This window comes from Felis catus, chromosome D4 (assembly GCF_018350175.1).
Source record: "Felis catus isolate Fca126 chromosome D4, F.catus_Fca126_mat1.0, whole genome shotgun sequence".
In the NCBI taxonomy this organism is placed as follows: domain Eukaryota; kingdom Metazoa; phylum Chordata; class Mammalia; order Carnivora; family Felidae; genus Felis; species Felis catus.
In genome coordinates, this window is record NC_058380.1 from 57,342,666 (window position 1) to 57,356,665 (window position 14,000).

At 51.3% G+C, this 14,000-nt stretch overlaps 3 protein-coding genes across 6 annotated transcripts; 1 reads left to right on the forward strand and 2 right to left on the reverse strand.

The window, feature by feature from the left end:
- Positions 1–1,109: 1,109 nt before the first annotated feature.
- SIT1 (signaling threshold regulating transmembrane adaptor 1) lies at positions 1,110–6,401 on the reverse strand. 2 transcript variants are annotated; one of them, XM_011288566.4, is made up of 6 exons: positions 5,850–6,401; positions 2,614–2,691; positions 2,364–2,499; positions 2,220–2,278; positions 2,041–2,102; positions 1,110–1,950 (listed from the first exon to the last, which is right to left on the reverse strand). In XM_011288566.4, the coding sequence occupies exons 2-6, from the start codon at positions 2,657–2,659 to the stop codon at positions 1,717–1,719; spliced, it is 537 nt and encodes a 178-aa protein (XP_011286868.1). In that variant the 5' UTR covers positions 2,660–2,691; positions 5,850–6,401; the 3' UTR covers positions 1,110–1,716. The 2 variants fall into 2 exon arrangements, with proteins under 2 accessions (XP_011286868.1, XP_023098192.1); XM_023242424.2 differs by having other exon boundaries at positions 2,614–2,812.
- A 276-nt stretch (positions 6,402–6,677) lies between these two features.
- Positions 6,678–9,220, forward strand: CCDC107 (coiled-coil domain containing 107). 2 transcript variants are annotated; one of them, XM_003995672.5, is made up of 6 exons: positions 6,678–6,854; positions 6,937–7,088; positions 8,436–8,496; positions 8,588–8,678; positions 8,775–8,887; positions 8,969–9,220. In XM_003995672.5, the coding sequence occupies exons 1-6, from the start codon at positions 6,749–6,751 to the stop codon at positions 9,190–9,192; spliced, it is 747 nt and encodes a 248-aa protein (XP_003995721.3). In that variant the 5' UTR covers positions 6,678–6,748; the 3' UTR covers positions 9,193–9,220. The 2 variants fall into 2 exon arrangements, with proteins under 2 accessions (XP_003995721.3, XP_019671726.2); XM_019816167.3 differs by having other exon boundaries at positions 6,679–6,854; positions 8,433–8,496.
- A 274-nt stretch (positions 9,221–9,494) lies between these two features.
- Positions 9,495–14,000, reverse strand: ARHGEF39 (Rho guanine nucleotide exchange factor 39). 2 transcript variants are annotated; one of them, XM_045042897.1, is made up of 9 exons: positions 12,878–14,000; positions 12,580–12,674; positions 12,198–12,318; positions 11,826–11,944; positions 11,150–11,220; positions 10,774–10,902; positions 10,364–10,593; positions 10,026–10,114; positions 9,495–9,855 (listed from the first exon to the last, which is right to left on the reverse strand). In XM_045042897.1, exons 1-9 carry the CDS (start codon positions 13,013–13,015, stop codon positions 9,843–9,845), a joined length of 1,005 nt encoding a protein of 334 aa, XP_044898832.1. In that variant the 5' UTR covers positions 13,016–14,000; the 3' UTR covers positions 9,495–9,842. The 2 variants fall into 2 exon arrangements, with proteins under 2 accessions (XP_044898832.1, XP_003995722.1); XM_003995673.5 differs by having other exon boundaries at positions 9,495–9,858; positions 12,878–13,997.

Consider the following 14,000-nt stretch of genomic DNA (forward strand, 5'->3'; position numbering starts at 1 on the left):
AAGTTTGGCGCTCAGCGAAGTTCAGGGCTAAACTCGGCGCGGGGGGTGTGGGGGGGTTGGATAGGGAGGATGGGGGGTGGGGAACGGAACTGTCGGGACTACATTTCCCAGCATGCCGCGGAGGGGCAGCTGTACGCATGCGCAGAGGTCGTGGCAGGTCCGCGTGGTGCCTGGCGGGGGCGCTCGGAGTTCGGTCGTGAGCTGGCGGAGACCTCAGCAGACAAGGGAAGCCGGTGTGGGGGCGGAGTTTAAGGCCTGGGTTGGTGGTGGTACTGGCTCGGCTGCAATTTCCGGCTCGTCCCAGAGGTTGGGGGACCCCAAATCCCTTCTCTTACAGAGTCAGGCTCTCACATACCCCAGACCGCGGACACATTGAGCAGTCTTCAGACTAGCAATTCTCAGAACCCCACACCCCGCTGCCAGTGGTTCCCTGCATCCAGTGCAGGCCCCGGAAGCCACCTTCCCTCCCACACAGCCTCAGCTGCCTGCTCTTTACCGCGACCCGACCGGGGCCTCTTCTGGGGGAGGTCCATGTTGGGGTCCTCAGAGGTCCAGAAACCCCGGGGCATTTGGGTTATTCTGTGTGTGTGCAGAGGGTCCCCCATCTCATTGGGATCACCAGGCTGGGCTCAGGCGCACCGTTCCCTCCTCTGCTTTTCTCCGAGACTGTGAGTGGGAATGAGAGAATTTCAGAAGTAGAAGCCTCGGCTTCCACTGTTTTCTACCCGTGAAACCTCCGAAAGGTCTGTCAAGCCACACTTGCCTCTACAGAGGCCGTAGGAAGATGGGTTGTGGTAGACCTGAGGTTGTGGCTGGTGGCAACGCAGTCATAGAGACCATGGGGAGAGTAGGTTGGGGGCTGGTGAGCTCCAGGTGATGGGAGTGGGGTGACTGCACATCCTGGCAATGTTCTAGCAGCAGCTTGAGGAGCAGGGCTCTTGCCTCCACCCCAGCACCCACCCTTGGCACTGTTGATGCCACCGACCCTCTTGGTCCATCTTCCCCAGCTAGGTGCCCCCGGAAGTGCTCTGTGCAGACAGCAAAGCTCACACCCCTACAATGTGGGGCCTGTTGCAGGTCTGTAGCCCTCTAGATAAAAATCTAAACACTTTCTGAGACATAGAAGTTTTATTTGAAAACTTGGGGACACAACAGAGGCAGCAGGATGTGGACTGGTATTCTCCTGCCAGTGTTCTCAGATAAGAAGCCAGGCTTGGGTTCCTCAGGTCACTAGATTCCAGGATCCCTCCAGACTATGGGCTCCTGAGGAGTATACCCATCCTTGTCCTCTCAGGCTGTTCCCCTTTCCACCACTGCCCACTTCCTGTGTCTGAGGGAACACTGAAGTGTTAGGGGTAGACTTTAAAGGAGCGGGAGTGGAGAGGATCTGGTTAAAATCCACAAGGAGGAGGAAGTGAGAACCTAGGAGCTTGGGGCCTTAGAGTAATAGATGGGGGGAGGTGGATGGAGAGGGGGCCACTGCCTTTGTTTCCTCCCTTCCCAAGAAACTGGGGACCTACTTACTGTTCCCCTGAGATGTCTCCCTCATAGCTCAGATAGGAAGTTTGGGGAACGTTACCTCCTGTGACTGGGCAATGGCTGCATGTCTTGGGTGGGGGTGGGGGGCGGCTGGGAAACAGTCATTCCAGGGACAGGGTAGCAGTAGGCTAATGGAGGCTGGGGCGATGCTTGCCCCACTCTGCCAGGCCCTCCATCTCAGCTGGGTGCAGGCTGGCTATTGGCATAAGCCTGGTCTGGGAAGGAAGCCCGCGCTCTGCGGGTCTGGGCACACACTGAGGCGTAGAGCTCAGGCTCAGGGCCTGAGGCCTGGGGCTTTGGCTCAGAATCCAGCACCACCTCTGAGTACTTGATGGGGGTTCCAGGGCTGGGGATACGGCCCTGAGAAGGCCGCAACTGCAGGCTGGTATAGCACATCACTTCCTCTGCAGCCTAGAGATTCAAAGCTGTTAGAAGTTCACTGGACCCTTGGAAAAGCCCCCACTTCCTTCCCTCCCCTCTTCCTCACCACAAATGACTCACCGTGCTGGGGCCTCTAGGCGTTGGATCCTGCTGATCTGGCCCTGGTTCCTGAGACAGCCGACCTGAGACAGGGAACAGTAGTGATCTGGTTACTTCTTGTTCCTCCTCCTGCAGTCCCTTATCCCACCCACCCAGGACGTGCGTGGCCTCTGTGCCCCTCCCCTCTGTCAGCTTCCTACCAGTCTGAAGATAATGCAGGTTCCCATACAGAGGGACCTCTTCCACAGACCCTCCAGGGCTGCAAGACAGAGATTAGAGGATGAGTGGGGACTTCTTGGTAAGGAGGAACTCTTGATCACCTATCTCTGTTGTCCCCTACTCACCGTCTCTGTCCTGGGTGGCTCTGGCTTCGGCCACTAGTCCATCGGAACAAGTGCGCAGCCAGTGAGATGAGAAGCAGCAGCATCGCAGCCCCTAAGAGGGCCCATAGTCCCCAGGCCTGGGCAATGGAGGGGATTCCTGTGGATGCCAGAGGATGGAGGGCATTACTGCCCAACGCAACCCTCCAGGTCCTAGCAAGTGGGACTTGGGACCATGTGACCCCTCCCCCTGCCCCTGCCCCGCCCAGCTCACCGAGCACTAGCTGATCCGAAGTGTAATTGTCACATCTGCTCCTCATGACTGCTGACGTGGGAGCCAAGTCTGCAAGTCCTGTGCCGAAGGGTCAGCCTGGTTTATGACCTGATAGCCGCCGCAGGCCCCTTCACTCTCACCCCTCCCTGGGCCTGGCCCCCACAGCTCAGCATCTCCAATACTGGTGGTGGCAGAGTCACTGGTTTCCGGGGAGGAAGGGGGAGGGGATGGATGAGTGCAAGAACAAAGACACCGCCCTGTGCCTGCACCTGCGCCACCCAGCAGCTTCCAGGCTTCCGCCCCCACCCTTTGTGGCCCTGTACCCCCTTTGGCCAGAGGAGACGCAGGCCTGAGATTACTGTGCCGCTGTGCAGGCAAGCCCATAAAGACTCGCAGGGGACAAAGTAGCATGAGGCAGGACCAACAAGACAAGGAAGCCACACCTTATGACAGAGATTCCCTTCTGCCACAGGTGTCTGCCTTTTCTCTCCAACTCTGAGACCCATGCAAGACAATGTATTCCTCACCGAGCATGCTGCAAAGAGGAATGGGACGGGGAGGCCTCCCGATACCTACAATCCCACCACACCCTAAGGCTGACTATAGGGGATAAGATCACCATTGTCATTCTTATTATTACTGGTATAATAGTTTAGGGGATAGAGGAAATTTAAATTCTCTGCTCCAGACCCACTTCATCCACACTGTCCCTAAGAACTGTCAATCTCAAAAGTTAGTTGAATTAAAGAAACCTCTGCCCCAGTACTATCCTGGGAAACTGAGCCATGTCTTTGCACTTGTTCACTTCAGGGAGTAGAGTACCTGCCCTACCCAGATACAGACCAACCACATGGGATGCTATTGACATGGGAAGAAGGATTTCAAGTTCCTTAGACCAGAGGTCAGTGATATGTCTGGCCAAATTCCCTAAAGGCAATGATCAGTTGAGGACCATTTATTATATTATACCTGGCCTGAACCACCTGTTTACATTGACTGTGCCAGTTGGCTTAGGTTCAAGGTTTGGACTACACTGCTCTGCAACCAGGCTGCCTCCTGATCATCAGCTAAACTATGACAACTCCCCTGAGTGTGGGTCTCTCCTCCCTACCCTGCCCCTTACCTTTCTGGAAGAACAAGAAGATACACTCTTATTCCATTCATTTCATTAACATACATATACTTCATTCATTTAAGTCACACGTGCTGATTGCTTGCTTATGTGCCAAGCTTTGGAGATAAAATTGTGAGTGGGAAATGGTTTTCTTCCTCAAAGTGCTCTTGATCTAATTAGGAACACGACCCTATGTATCCCAGACAATTAAAAGGCAGCGTGGAACACAGGGAAACTACCCAAGTCTGCCTGGAGAAGTCCTGGGTGGAAGAGCTGGGGGTTGGGATGATGTGAGGTGCCTGATAGGGAGACAGAAAAGAGTTGGAATCTCTGACTTGCCTCTTACCTGTATTGTACCTGATTAACTTACTCAGCCTTCCTGAACCTTTGTTTCATAATTCTTTAAAAGAGCTTAATTACATTTACCTGTTGGGTCATATTTCTTTCCCTTTTTTTTAATTTTTTTTATGTTTATTTTTGAAGGAAAGAAAGAGTGTGAGTGAAGGAGGGGAAGAGAGAGATGGAGACACAGAATCTGAAGCAGGCTCCAGTCTCCAGGCTGTCAGCACAGAGCCCCACGTGGGGCTCGAACTCACAAGCTGTGAGATCATGACCCGGGATCATATTTCTTTCAACAAGGATTCATTGAGTGCCGGCTAGCACCAGGTGCTATACTTAGCTATAGGGATAAAATGATAAAGAAAAGAAATATGGCCCCTGCTCTCCTGCAATTAACAGTCTAGCAGTATTTTCTTTTTATAAGCAATTTTCATAGAATAATTGACTTTTAATTAACTGATTTTAATAAACCAAAATGGATTTTTTCCAATTTTATTACGATATAATTGACATGTGATAGTGGTTTTGATCAGGGAAACAAAGGCAAGAAAAATGTAGTTCAAATTTCCTTACAGCTTGCAAGCCCACTGATAGATACCTGAAACATGCAGAGCATGACCTTCCTCAAAGAACTCGTAGCTGCCTTAATGCCTTAAAGTTTATATTTTATTAAACGCTAAAAGTGACCTTACTTAACAGCAACTAGCCCCTCAAGGTCCTGAAAGCCTTGCTTCAAAATTCCTTAGAAACTTCCTTTACCTCTATGCCTCTTCCCTCCACAAACTTAAAAGTATATAATCAAGTCACTCCTTAACAATCCCAGTACAGTTCTTTCTGCACCATCCCCATGCTATAATAAAATCACCTTTTTGCACCAAAAATGTCTCAAGAATTTTTTTCTTAGCTGTTCTCTCATGAACCCCACTTCAAATTTCATCAGTTTGAAGAAAGTACAATAGTTGCAGTAATGAATAAATTAGAAGTTAAGGGTTCTGGGGGCGCCTGGGTGGCTCAGTCGGTTGGGCCTCCGACTTCAGCTCAGGTCACGATGTCGCGGTCCGTGAGCTCGAGCCCCGCGTGGGGCTCTGGGCTGATGGCTCAGAGCTTGGAGCCTGCTTCCGATTCCGTGTCTCCCTCTCTCTCTGCCCCTCCCCTGTTCATGCTCTGTCTCTCTCTGTCTCAAAAGTAAATAAATGTTAAAAAAAATAAAAAAAAAAAAAGAAGTTAAGGGTTCTGAATGAAGGAAACACAATTTGAGATATGAAGGTTGTACATATAGTCATTGACTGTACAGAAAGTAAGTCTCAGTGGAAGGTGCCCAGGAGTTATAATTTCAAGTGCCTGACTCAAAGCAGCTGCTCAAGTTAAAATCACTAGTAAGTAGGCACGATTCTAAGCATTTTACTTGAATTATCCCACTTAATCATAACAGCAGTGAGGTAAATCTGTGTTATCACTACGTTATCACACTGAGGAATGGAAATTCCTCAGAGTAGAAACTAAGGCACAGAGAGAATTAAGTAACTTGACCAAAGTCATTTAGCTTTCATAGGGGAGGCAGGATGCTAGTCCAGGCTATCAGTCCACATTCTACTATGTGCCATGGTACACAATAAATAGTGGCTATTACAGGCATTTTTGCCCATTGGAGAGGGTAGAGAAGAAAAGGCCGTTGCAAGAAAAGGGAATTGCAAAATATATATATAATAGCGATACAAAAAAAAAAAGTGTCCGCCCGCCCCGCCCCCCCCCCCCCCCATTGTGGCTCAGGGCATAATCTCACGGTTTATGGGTTCGAGCCTCAGGCTCTCCGCTGACCGAAGGGAGTCTGCTTAGGATTTTCTCTCTCTTCTCTCTTGCCATTCCCCTGCTCGTGCGCTGTCTCTCTCAGTGTTAAAAATTTTTTGTTTAATGTGTTAAGCCACACGAGGAAGAGGTGTTTCAATGGCTGCAGGAGCCCTGCCGAGGGGCTTAGACACTGCCAGGGTGATCCCCACGCGTCCAGCTAAAGTCTAAATGTCTGTGGCATATACCAAAACTACAGCCGCACTGAGAATGAGCCCCGTGTGGTTGGTGCGCACAAACGCACTGCCTGCGTAACTAGGAGAGCTGACTGAGGACACACCCCTGCAACACGCCGCTCAGCTCCCCCGCCGTACACGGGGGGTTGCTTCTTAGCGGACTTTACAGTGAAACACAGGGAAGGTCTACGTGCGCATGCACGTGGCACTCTCTGCCCGCGGTCCGGGGACTTTCCCCTAGGCGTTAATAAGGAACAAGTCCCCCGTTTGTAGCCTAGGAAACAGGCCTTCAGCACGAACTGTGGTGGAGTGTACAGGCTCTACTCTTTTATAGGTCCAAGACGCTATTCATCATATGGTTAGGGTGAATAGATTGGTAGCATGAGAAATAAAAACGACTTTCCAGCATAATCTTACAAGACTGTAGACTTCTAGAAGCTTTCTGATTAATAGGATTCCTAACTAGATAAGAAATGAATTAATTTAGGAAAGCAGGGCAAAAGTCCTATGCTAATAAGTCTGCCCCGCCCACACGCTGAGTGGGCGTGGCCTCCCAGTGCAGCCGCGAGCAGGACCCACACACACTGCTCCATGTACGCATGCGCGCTGGTGCTCTCGGACAACGCTGGCGCTGCTCGGGGCCGTCATTCTGTGGTCTGCAATGGCGGACTCGGTTTCATGTGTGGGTGTGCTGGGGTTGCTACTTGTGTCTGCACTGCCCGGGGTCCTCGGAGACCGCTCCAGCCCCGACCTCCGGGCACACCCAGGTATCAGCGAGGGCTACTGGAGGGAGGCTAAGACGGGTCCCAGGCCCCAGCCCTACTGACCCGCCTCTGCCCTCCTCCGCAGGAGACCCCTTCCAGGTCGGCCCTGAGGCCGCGGAACCCCGGCGACGGCCGCCGCCCAAGGACCAGCGCGAGCGGGCCCGGGCCGGGGCTCTGCCTCTGGGGGCGCTGTACACCGCAGCTGTCGTGGCTTTTGTGCTGTACAAGTGTTTGCAGGTGCGGGACGACCAGGGGTGGGGATACCCCGGGCCTGAATTTCCCATGAGGGCGCTATGGTACCATGAACAAGACACATCTTTCTGTCTGTAAACGAATATAGTAGAGTTCCTTGGCTTCCCAACATTATGGGGTTATTTTAAGCACCCATCGAGGTAGCGGATGTGAAGGGCATTTGGTAAATTGTAAATAAATAACGACCACCACATTTAATCCTCCCGACAATATAATGAAGAGATTAAGTCACTTGCTCAAACTTACCGAGCAAGTAGTAACTAGTAGGGCTGGGATTTGAGCCCAACAGCTAAATGTCCATACTACAAAAGTGGCTCCTGGTAGGATTCCAGTCTTGACACAAGGTGTGGATTGCTGTAGCCAGCGTTCAAGGTACCAAGCAGTTTCATGTTCACCTTAGAAAGGAGGCCCTGAAATGTGAACTGACAGAACATTTTGGTGTATTGAAATAGTTGAAATGGAAAGTAGTACCTCCCAGGGCTCTGTCTTCAACCCCAGCCCTATTACTTATTTGCATTGGGAAATAGGGGGCTGAACCAATTTGGAGAGGATACGAAATTAAAAAGGATAGCTAATCATGATTCCAAATAGAATCATGGACAGGCTAGGATGAGGGACCGGATTCACTGATGACATTGAACTAGAAATGATAATATATTCTATTTTTGGACCCACGTACTGTCTGGAGGAAACTTAAGTTAGGAGTTTATTAGCTGAATAATAAAGTTCAGTTGTGTGATGTAACAACTTACCACTTCCCAATTCAAAGCTAGCAACAAGGTATTGCACTGTATCTTCTGCTCACAACACTCCTGGAGAATTTTATTCTCTTCAAGGTGCTACTTAAGAGTATTGTGTGCTCAGTAGAGCAACCAGAGAAAACCATGTCAAATGAGCACCAATTCATTTGAATAAAGTTGGCATTATTAACCCAGAGAAGACAATGGGGAAGGGCAGTGGGCAAGGAAGATGGTCTTGCGATTCCTGAGTGGTTATGATGTTGAAAAGACAGGATTTTGGAAGGCACCATGGAAAGAAGAGACATGAAGGACAATTTTTGGTTTTGTATATAAACTAACAACCAGAGCTTTATCAAATTGGAGACAGCTGCTCATTCCCGGAGGTGTTTCTTTAGACTCCGTGACTGTGGAGGGGGGGGGCATGCTGACCTGCTTCAGGTCACAGGTGAGGAGCTTGACTGGATGTGGTTGTGATTCTCTGAAGTAAAGACCCCATAGCTTTCTCTACAAATTATCCACGTCTCGCTGGCTTTGGAGACTGAGGTGATGGAGAACCTTGCTGCAGTATAGCCCTCTCCTTCTTCTACAGCAGGGGAAAGATGAGAATGCTCTTCTCCAAGAGGAGGCAGGCAAGAAAGAATCACTGCAGTCAGGTGGGTTTTGCACAAGTCTGTGTTTGGTGGGGGATCAGGGGACAGCAGAAGGCATAAATGACCATGGCTCTCCTTTCTCCCTTACCCCCAGAGCAACAGTTGGCCCAGTTGACACAACAGCTGGCCCAGACAGAGCAACACCTGAACAATCTGATGGCCCAGCTGGACCCCCTTTTTGAGCGGTAAGAAGAGCAATGAGCCTGTGGCCAGAGGAACTTGTGATAGGTGGAAGAGGTGGGGACACGTACTGGGTAGCCTCTGAGTGGATATTTCTGCAGTGTGACTACCCTGGCTGGAGCCCAGCAGGAGCTTCTGAACATGAAGCTTCAGACCATCCACCAGCTGCTACAAGAGAGCAAGCCAAACAAGGGTGTGGAGGTTCCAGAACCAGGTAAAAGGTTGGGAGGTGAGAGTCTGGTGGAGGTAACGACCGTTTCTGAGACAGGAATATTCCCGATCTTTCCCCTCACAGAGGCCAGCATACCCTTTCCTGAGGACTTATGTATAGAGGAGGAGGAGGAGGAGGCTGGTGACAGTCAGGCCTGGGAGGAGCCCTTGAACTGGAGCACAGAGACAAGGAACCTAGCTCCTCCCTGGGAAGTGGAGCAGGGGCTAAGGAGAAGATGCAGCAAGGCTGTGGGAAGGGCCGCGGCCTCAGTCCCCGCCTGGGAGGAGGAACGACAGCTGAAGGTTTAGTAAAACAAAGTCTGTTCTTGTGACTGGATATTCCTGTGTGCTTTTTCCATTCCAGCTGGCCATACACACACCCATACTAGGTGCCCAAGAACAACTGGGCCTTCTTGAAAAGCTTCCCTTATTAGGACAAAATGAGGCCACCTTCCAGTGTGAGAGCTGATAGATAGAGGGAGCTCTAGTTCTTTTCCTTGTATTCCTGAGGCCACCACCATCATGCCAGCCTTCCTGGCACAAAAAACCCTCTTTCTCAAATCCCAGAGCGGAGATAGAGAGGCCTTTCCAAAAAGGAAAACAAAAACAAAAACAAAAACAAACCACTTTACTAAAATCCAATGGGAAAATAAATTATAGAAACGCATACAACATAAAAACATCCACATTTACAAAGCTGTAGTCTTGATGAACGACCAGCTATAAACACAGCACCGGGCTTATCAGTCCCAAAGCCCCTCATCTGTATCAGCAGAGGTTCAACTGGGTCGGACTTTGTTTCCTTATTCTTAGAGGCTGGTTGGTCCCAAACAAACACAAAATGACCCTTCTCAAACCATGAAGGGTTCTGTGTTTTGGTTAGTACTGAAGATTTCTTTGTACTCCTGACTCTGATCTGTCTCTCAAGTATCCTGGGTTCTGGAATTTGTAAGATTCCTCTAGCTCTTCTGGCTGCTGTGGAGAGAAGATGGTCGGTTCAGGCACTGGCATGAGCACTCTATTAAGACAAAATCCCTCATGGCATTGGGGGTGGGGGCGGCCCAGCAGATGGAGGACCTGAGATAGGATTAGAACTGCTCATTTCTAGCTCGTGGGTCTTCCTGAGGGAAGACACAACTTACCTGATGGCCAAAGTCAGACTGTGGTGCCAGCGCAACAGCTCTTCCTGGTCTGTGGACATAAGCAGTAGCTTCTCACAGGGAAAGGACAGCTGGGGAGAAATCACCTCTTAGTGCACAGTTCAGAAAGGTCCAGGCTAAAGGTGAAGGCATTGCTGTTTCCATGGACGTAATTTCAGGCTGAGATGAGAACTATGAACCCCAAACTCCTGTTATCTCAATATAGGTGGCTTAGTTCCTCTGAAGGGGGCCCAGGCCCAGGAGATAAATTAGGTACACAGGTGTTTGAGGTCTATTTTGAGCCTCTCCTACCTTACCTGGGGCTGCCGGCTATAACTTACGCTGAGCAGTCCACCACAAGGGCCTCCTGAGTGGCCAAAGACCCTGTGGAGTTGACACTGGGCCATGGGGTAGAGGGCACGGCAGGCAAAGGTGCCACTCTGCAGCAGATGCAGTGGGGGTCGAGGTTTGGCCATGAGGAGCACATCCGAGAAGAGGAAGAACATTCGGGGCCGAGGCTCCCCACGGGGAGGCACTACCAGTAGCCAGCCCTGACGTAAGAACCAGCGACCTGAGGGGTGGGAGAGCTGTTACTCTGGTGCTGCTCTAGGACCATGATCCATGGGAACAGAGGGAAGGGGAGGCTGAGGAAATTGGGTGTATGTGCTGGCAATACAGAAAAAGGTGGGTCAGAGAAGGGCAGTTCGAGGATTGAGGAGTGGGGGAAGAAGGGGAGTAGTGTGCAGACTACCTGAGGTAAGCCCCTTTGCCTGGCGGCCACTGAGCAAAGCCTGAACACGCCGGAGGTGCTGGTCATTCTTCTGTCTCTGACCAATGCTGTGGACTCTCTGAGCAGTCTCACTGATCAGCCGGGCAGCCCCTGCAATAACATCCCCAGCCCTACTCCCAGTACAGCTTTGACTGTGGGTGACTGATGGTGGTGAAAGGCTGTTCTGGAGGGGACTAGGGTTAGGGTCTAACCGCTTGAAGAGCAGGCAGGGCAACAGGGACATTGTGTACATGTCAGTGGAAGATAGGAGCATACCAGATATTGTTGGAGGTCAGAACCAGAAAGGGATACAGGAGAGGCAGCCTCCTGCCTGTGTTTCAGAGGAGCAAGAACATACGTGTGAGCTGTTGGTGGTCAGGGCTGTTGGGACCTGTGTTTTCAGCCAAAGCCATGACAAGATTTTCATACCTGGAGTCAGACAGGTGGAAGTCCATGAGGGGAAGCAGAGCGGGCAAAATTCCCTCTGCCTGACCTACATATCACCCCCTACACACACTTCAGTTCAAGGCCGAAAGATCTACTTCAGATTACTGTGTCCCCCTGCCCCACCCTTTCATCTGGGACTCAGGCTCATACCCCATGGCCCTCTTCCATCCCACAGCAAAGAGTCAGGAGCAGACTGAGCATAATTTGGGAGTCTACATCCCATGATGAAGTTAATCAACCCAAGGAGGATGCTACAGACAACCTCACTATATGCTCTTAACATCCCCAGGGACAGAAATTCTAAGCTAGACCAACCTCTCATCTCAACAAACTTCCAGATACCGTGTCACTAGCTCTATTACAGGCCCCTCACTTCAATGTAGAGTTCCACATTCCCAGCTAAGGGCCTGAGGCTGCAGACCCCAGGTACTCCATTGGGTTCACATGTATTCTTGTGAGGTTCTTAGGAGCAGTTTGTCCCAGAAGAGAGAGAGGCAGTGGGACAGAAGCCATAAGACCCCACAAAGCTGAGAGCGGCAGTCATACAGACTCAGAGAAGTTGGCTGAGTCAAGGTGAATTTACTCACTGCTGGAGCCTCTGCAGAGGCAGAGGGAGCAGGTCCTGAAGATGCAGGCTTCCAAACTCAGGTCGGCCTTCCTGAAGTCGCACAAACCTCCGGAAACGTTTATTTTTCTTTAGTTGTTCCTGGAGTGATGAAGAAAGGGTTGGCAGCAGGGGGAGAAGCCACCCCTTATATTGTGCCCATCTGTGTGCCCAGCCCTCTGTAAGCTGTGTGCTCCTGAGAGAACCCCTACAGGGAACTTAGTACAGACCAGGGCACCCAGAGGGCCCTATAAATGTAGTAACAGTATGAATGAAGTTTGTATCTCCAGAGGAAGAGGCAATGTATGGGGCAAGAGGGGATGAGGGAAAGGACTTGAGATCATCTTCAGGTTACCTGCAGGGTGGTCTGGGACCTCTCTGCATTGGCAGCAAATTGGGTGTAGAGCTCCAGGTGGGGGCAGAAGCCTTCCAGCCCCTGTCCCCAGTGCCCTCCTTCGAGGTAGGGAAGCAGCTCTCTGCGTGGGTGAGGACAGTAAAAGAGCAGTCCAACAACTACGCAAGCACCACCTCATTTAATTCGCATAACCTTGCCCCGGAGGTAGTGGTATTACCCCATTTTGCAGAGGGAAATCGGGGCAGGTTACGGCACTGGGCCAAGACCACAGGTGAGTTAATTGGCAGACTCCGTATCTGAACTCGGGTCACCCTCCAAGCTTCGTGCACTGCCAGAGGCCAGGGTTCTCCCTCTTCTCTTTCCCCACGCCCCTTCTACTCACTGGCTGGCGCCGTAAATGAGCTCCCAGGGCCCAAACAGGGCCTGGCGCTCCGCTGGTCGCAGGGTGCCCTTGGCTCTCAGAATCCCCACGAAGTACTGCAGGAGGAGAATACCGGTATATACTCTGTAGGAAGACGAAGCTAACGCCAAGCCGCAGCTAGAAACTGCAGAATGCCTGAGCTCCCTTTATGCAGGAGAGACAGTCCAAGGCCCACTATACTCGGGGTCAGGGACCTCGCGGAGACCCTCCCATACCCTGGGGTCCCCGCCCCAAACGGGAGGGTGTGCGCAGCCCGCACCGTGGCCACCAGCCCCAGCTGTTCCTGGTAGCGCCGTTCGGTCTCCAGCAGCTCCCGGGCAGTGCAGGCGCGTTTCCGCTCCCAACGGGCACGCTGCTCTTGCACGGGGCACCGAGCACTGGCTCCCGGCCTCTCCATGCCTGGCTAGGGGTCAATGCTTCCGGCCTCAGCCCGCCGGTGATTCAAATTCCAACGGCTCCCTGGGCAGGGCCGAGGAGAAGAATGCGCCCCCTGGCGTCGGGAGGCTCCGCACAGGACAGAGCACCAGCGGGGGCCACCGAACCGCATCCAGTCTCTGCCATTACGGCCTCGCCCTACCGCCAGGGCGGCGCTGTAGGCGCGCGAAGCCGGCTCCGGCAGCGTCGGGTGGGGCAGGTAGGTGGCCCTCCTCTGAGTTATGCGAAGTTGAGGCAGCAGTCTGGACCTTGAGGTAGGACACCGGCAGGGCCTCAGTGTCCCATCAGTAAAATAAGGTAGGGGACAATAGTTATGGTACATATTGCCCTGGGCCTGTGCCAGACACTAGGGCACAGTCGTCCCCAGTGCTTTTCACTACTAGGAAACCTCATGGGTCACAAGGATTGAATATTTTGCCCCCCTCGGACAAAAGTTGATAGGTTTTAAGTTACTAACTTGTTTTCTCCTTTCATACAGATCCAAAACCTGACAACCAATTAGCTCCTGGTCAGCAAATGTCAATAACCAACGTGGTGGTCGAATTGCTGTAATTCGGGCCAAAGGCTAAAGCTTGTGGTTGATTAGTCGGTGCTACCTAGTCAAAGATAAAATGGACCAGATTTTCCTTACTTAGGTCTTTCAAAAAAGACCAGGCAGTAGCCCTGGAGGGTAAATTGGCAGTGCCGTCTTGTGTGTATGAGAAGTCTTAAAATGTGCTTACTCTTATGACCTAGCAATTCCATTTTTAGGAATGCATCCTAAAGAAACAGATATGTGGACAAAAATATGTATACCAGGATGGGTGGTACAGTGTTGTTCATAACAACAGAAAACTAGAAACTATCTAAATATCCAGTGGTAGAGAATTGGCTAGGAAAATTATGGTACAGCTATTTGAAGGAATAATATGAAAGCATTAAAAATGGTGGGGGCTTTGGGGCACCTG

Bases quoted from the DNA above. Each gene is read 5' to 3' on its own strand.
- ARHGEF39 (XM_003995673.5), bottom strand. From the start codon at position 13,015: ATGGAGAGGCCGGGAGCCAGTGCTCGGTGCCCCGTGCAAGAGCAGCGT. The intron at 12,319-12,579 runs GTGAGTAGAAGG...TCACCCACGCAG, and splicing joins CTCATTTACGGCGCCAGCCA to AGAGCTGCTTCCCTACCTCG. The intron at 11,221-11,825 runs GTGAGTAAATTC...GTCTGACTCCAG, and splicing joins CCTCTGCAGAGGCTCCAGCA to GTATGAAAATCTTGTCATGG.
- SIT1 (XM_011288566.4), bottom strand. From the start codon at position 2,659: ATGAGGAGCAGATGTGACAATTACACTTCGGATCAGCTAGTGCTCG. The intron at 2,103-2,219 runs GTAGGAAGCTGA...TCCCTGTCTCAG, and splicing joins CCTGCATTATCTTCAGACTG to GTCGGCTGTCTCAGGAACCA. The intron at 1,951-2,040 runs GTGAGTCATTTG...TTGAATCTCTAG, and splicing joins CGCCTAGAGGCCCCAGCACG to GCTGCAGAGGAAGTGATGTG.
- CCDC107 (XM_019816167.3), top strand. From the start codon at position 6,749: ATGGCGGACTCGGTTTCATGTGTGGGTGTGCTGGGGTTGCTACTTGTG. The intron at 8,679-8,774 runs GTAAGAAGAGCA...ATATTTCTGCAG, and splicing joins CTGGACCCCCTTTTTGAGCG to TGTGACTACCCTGGCTGGAG. The intron at 8,888-8,968 runs GTAAAAGGTTGG...TTCCCCTCACAG, and splicing joins TGTGGAGGTTCCAGAACCAG to AGGCCAGCATACCCTTTCCT.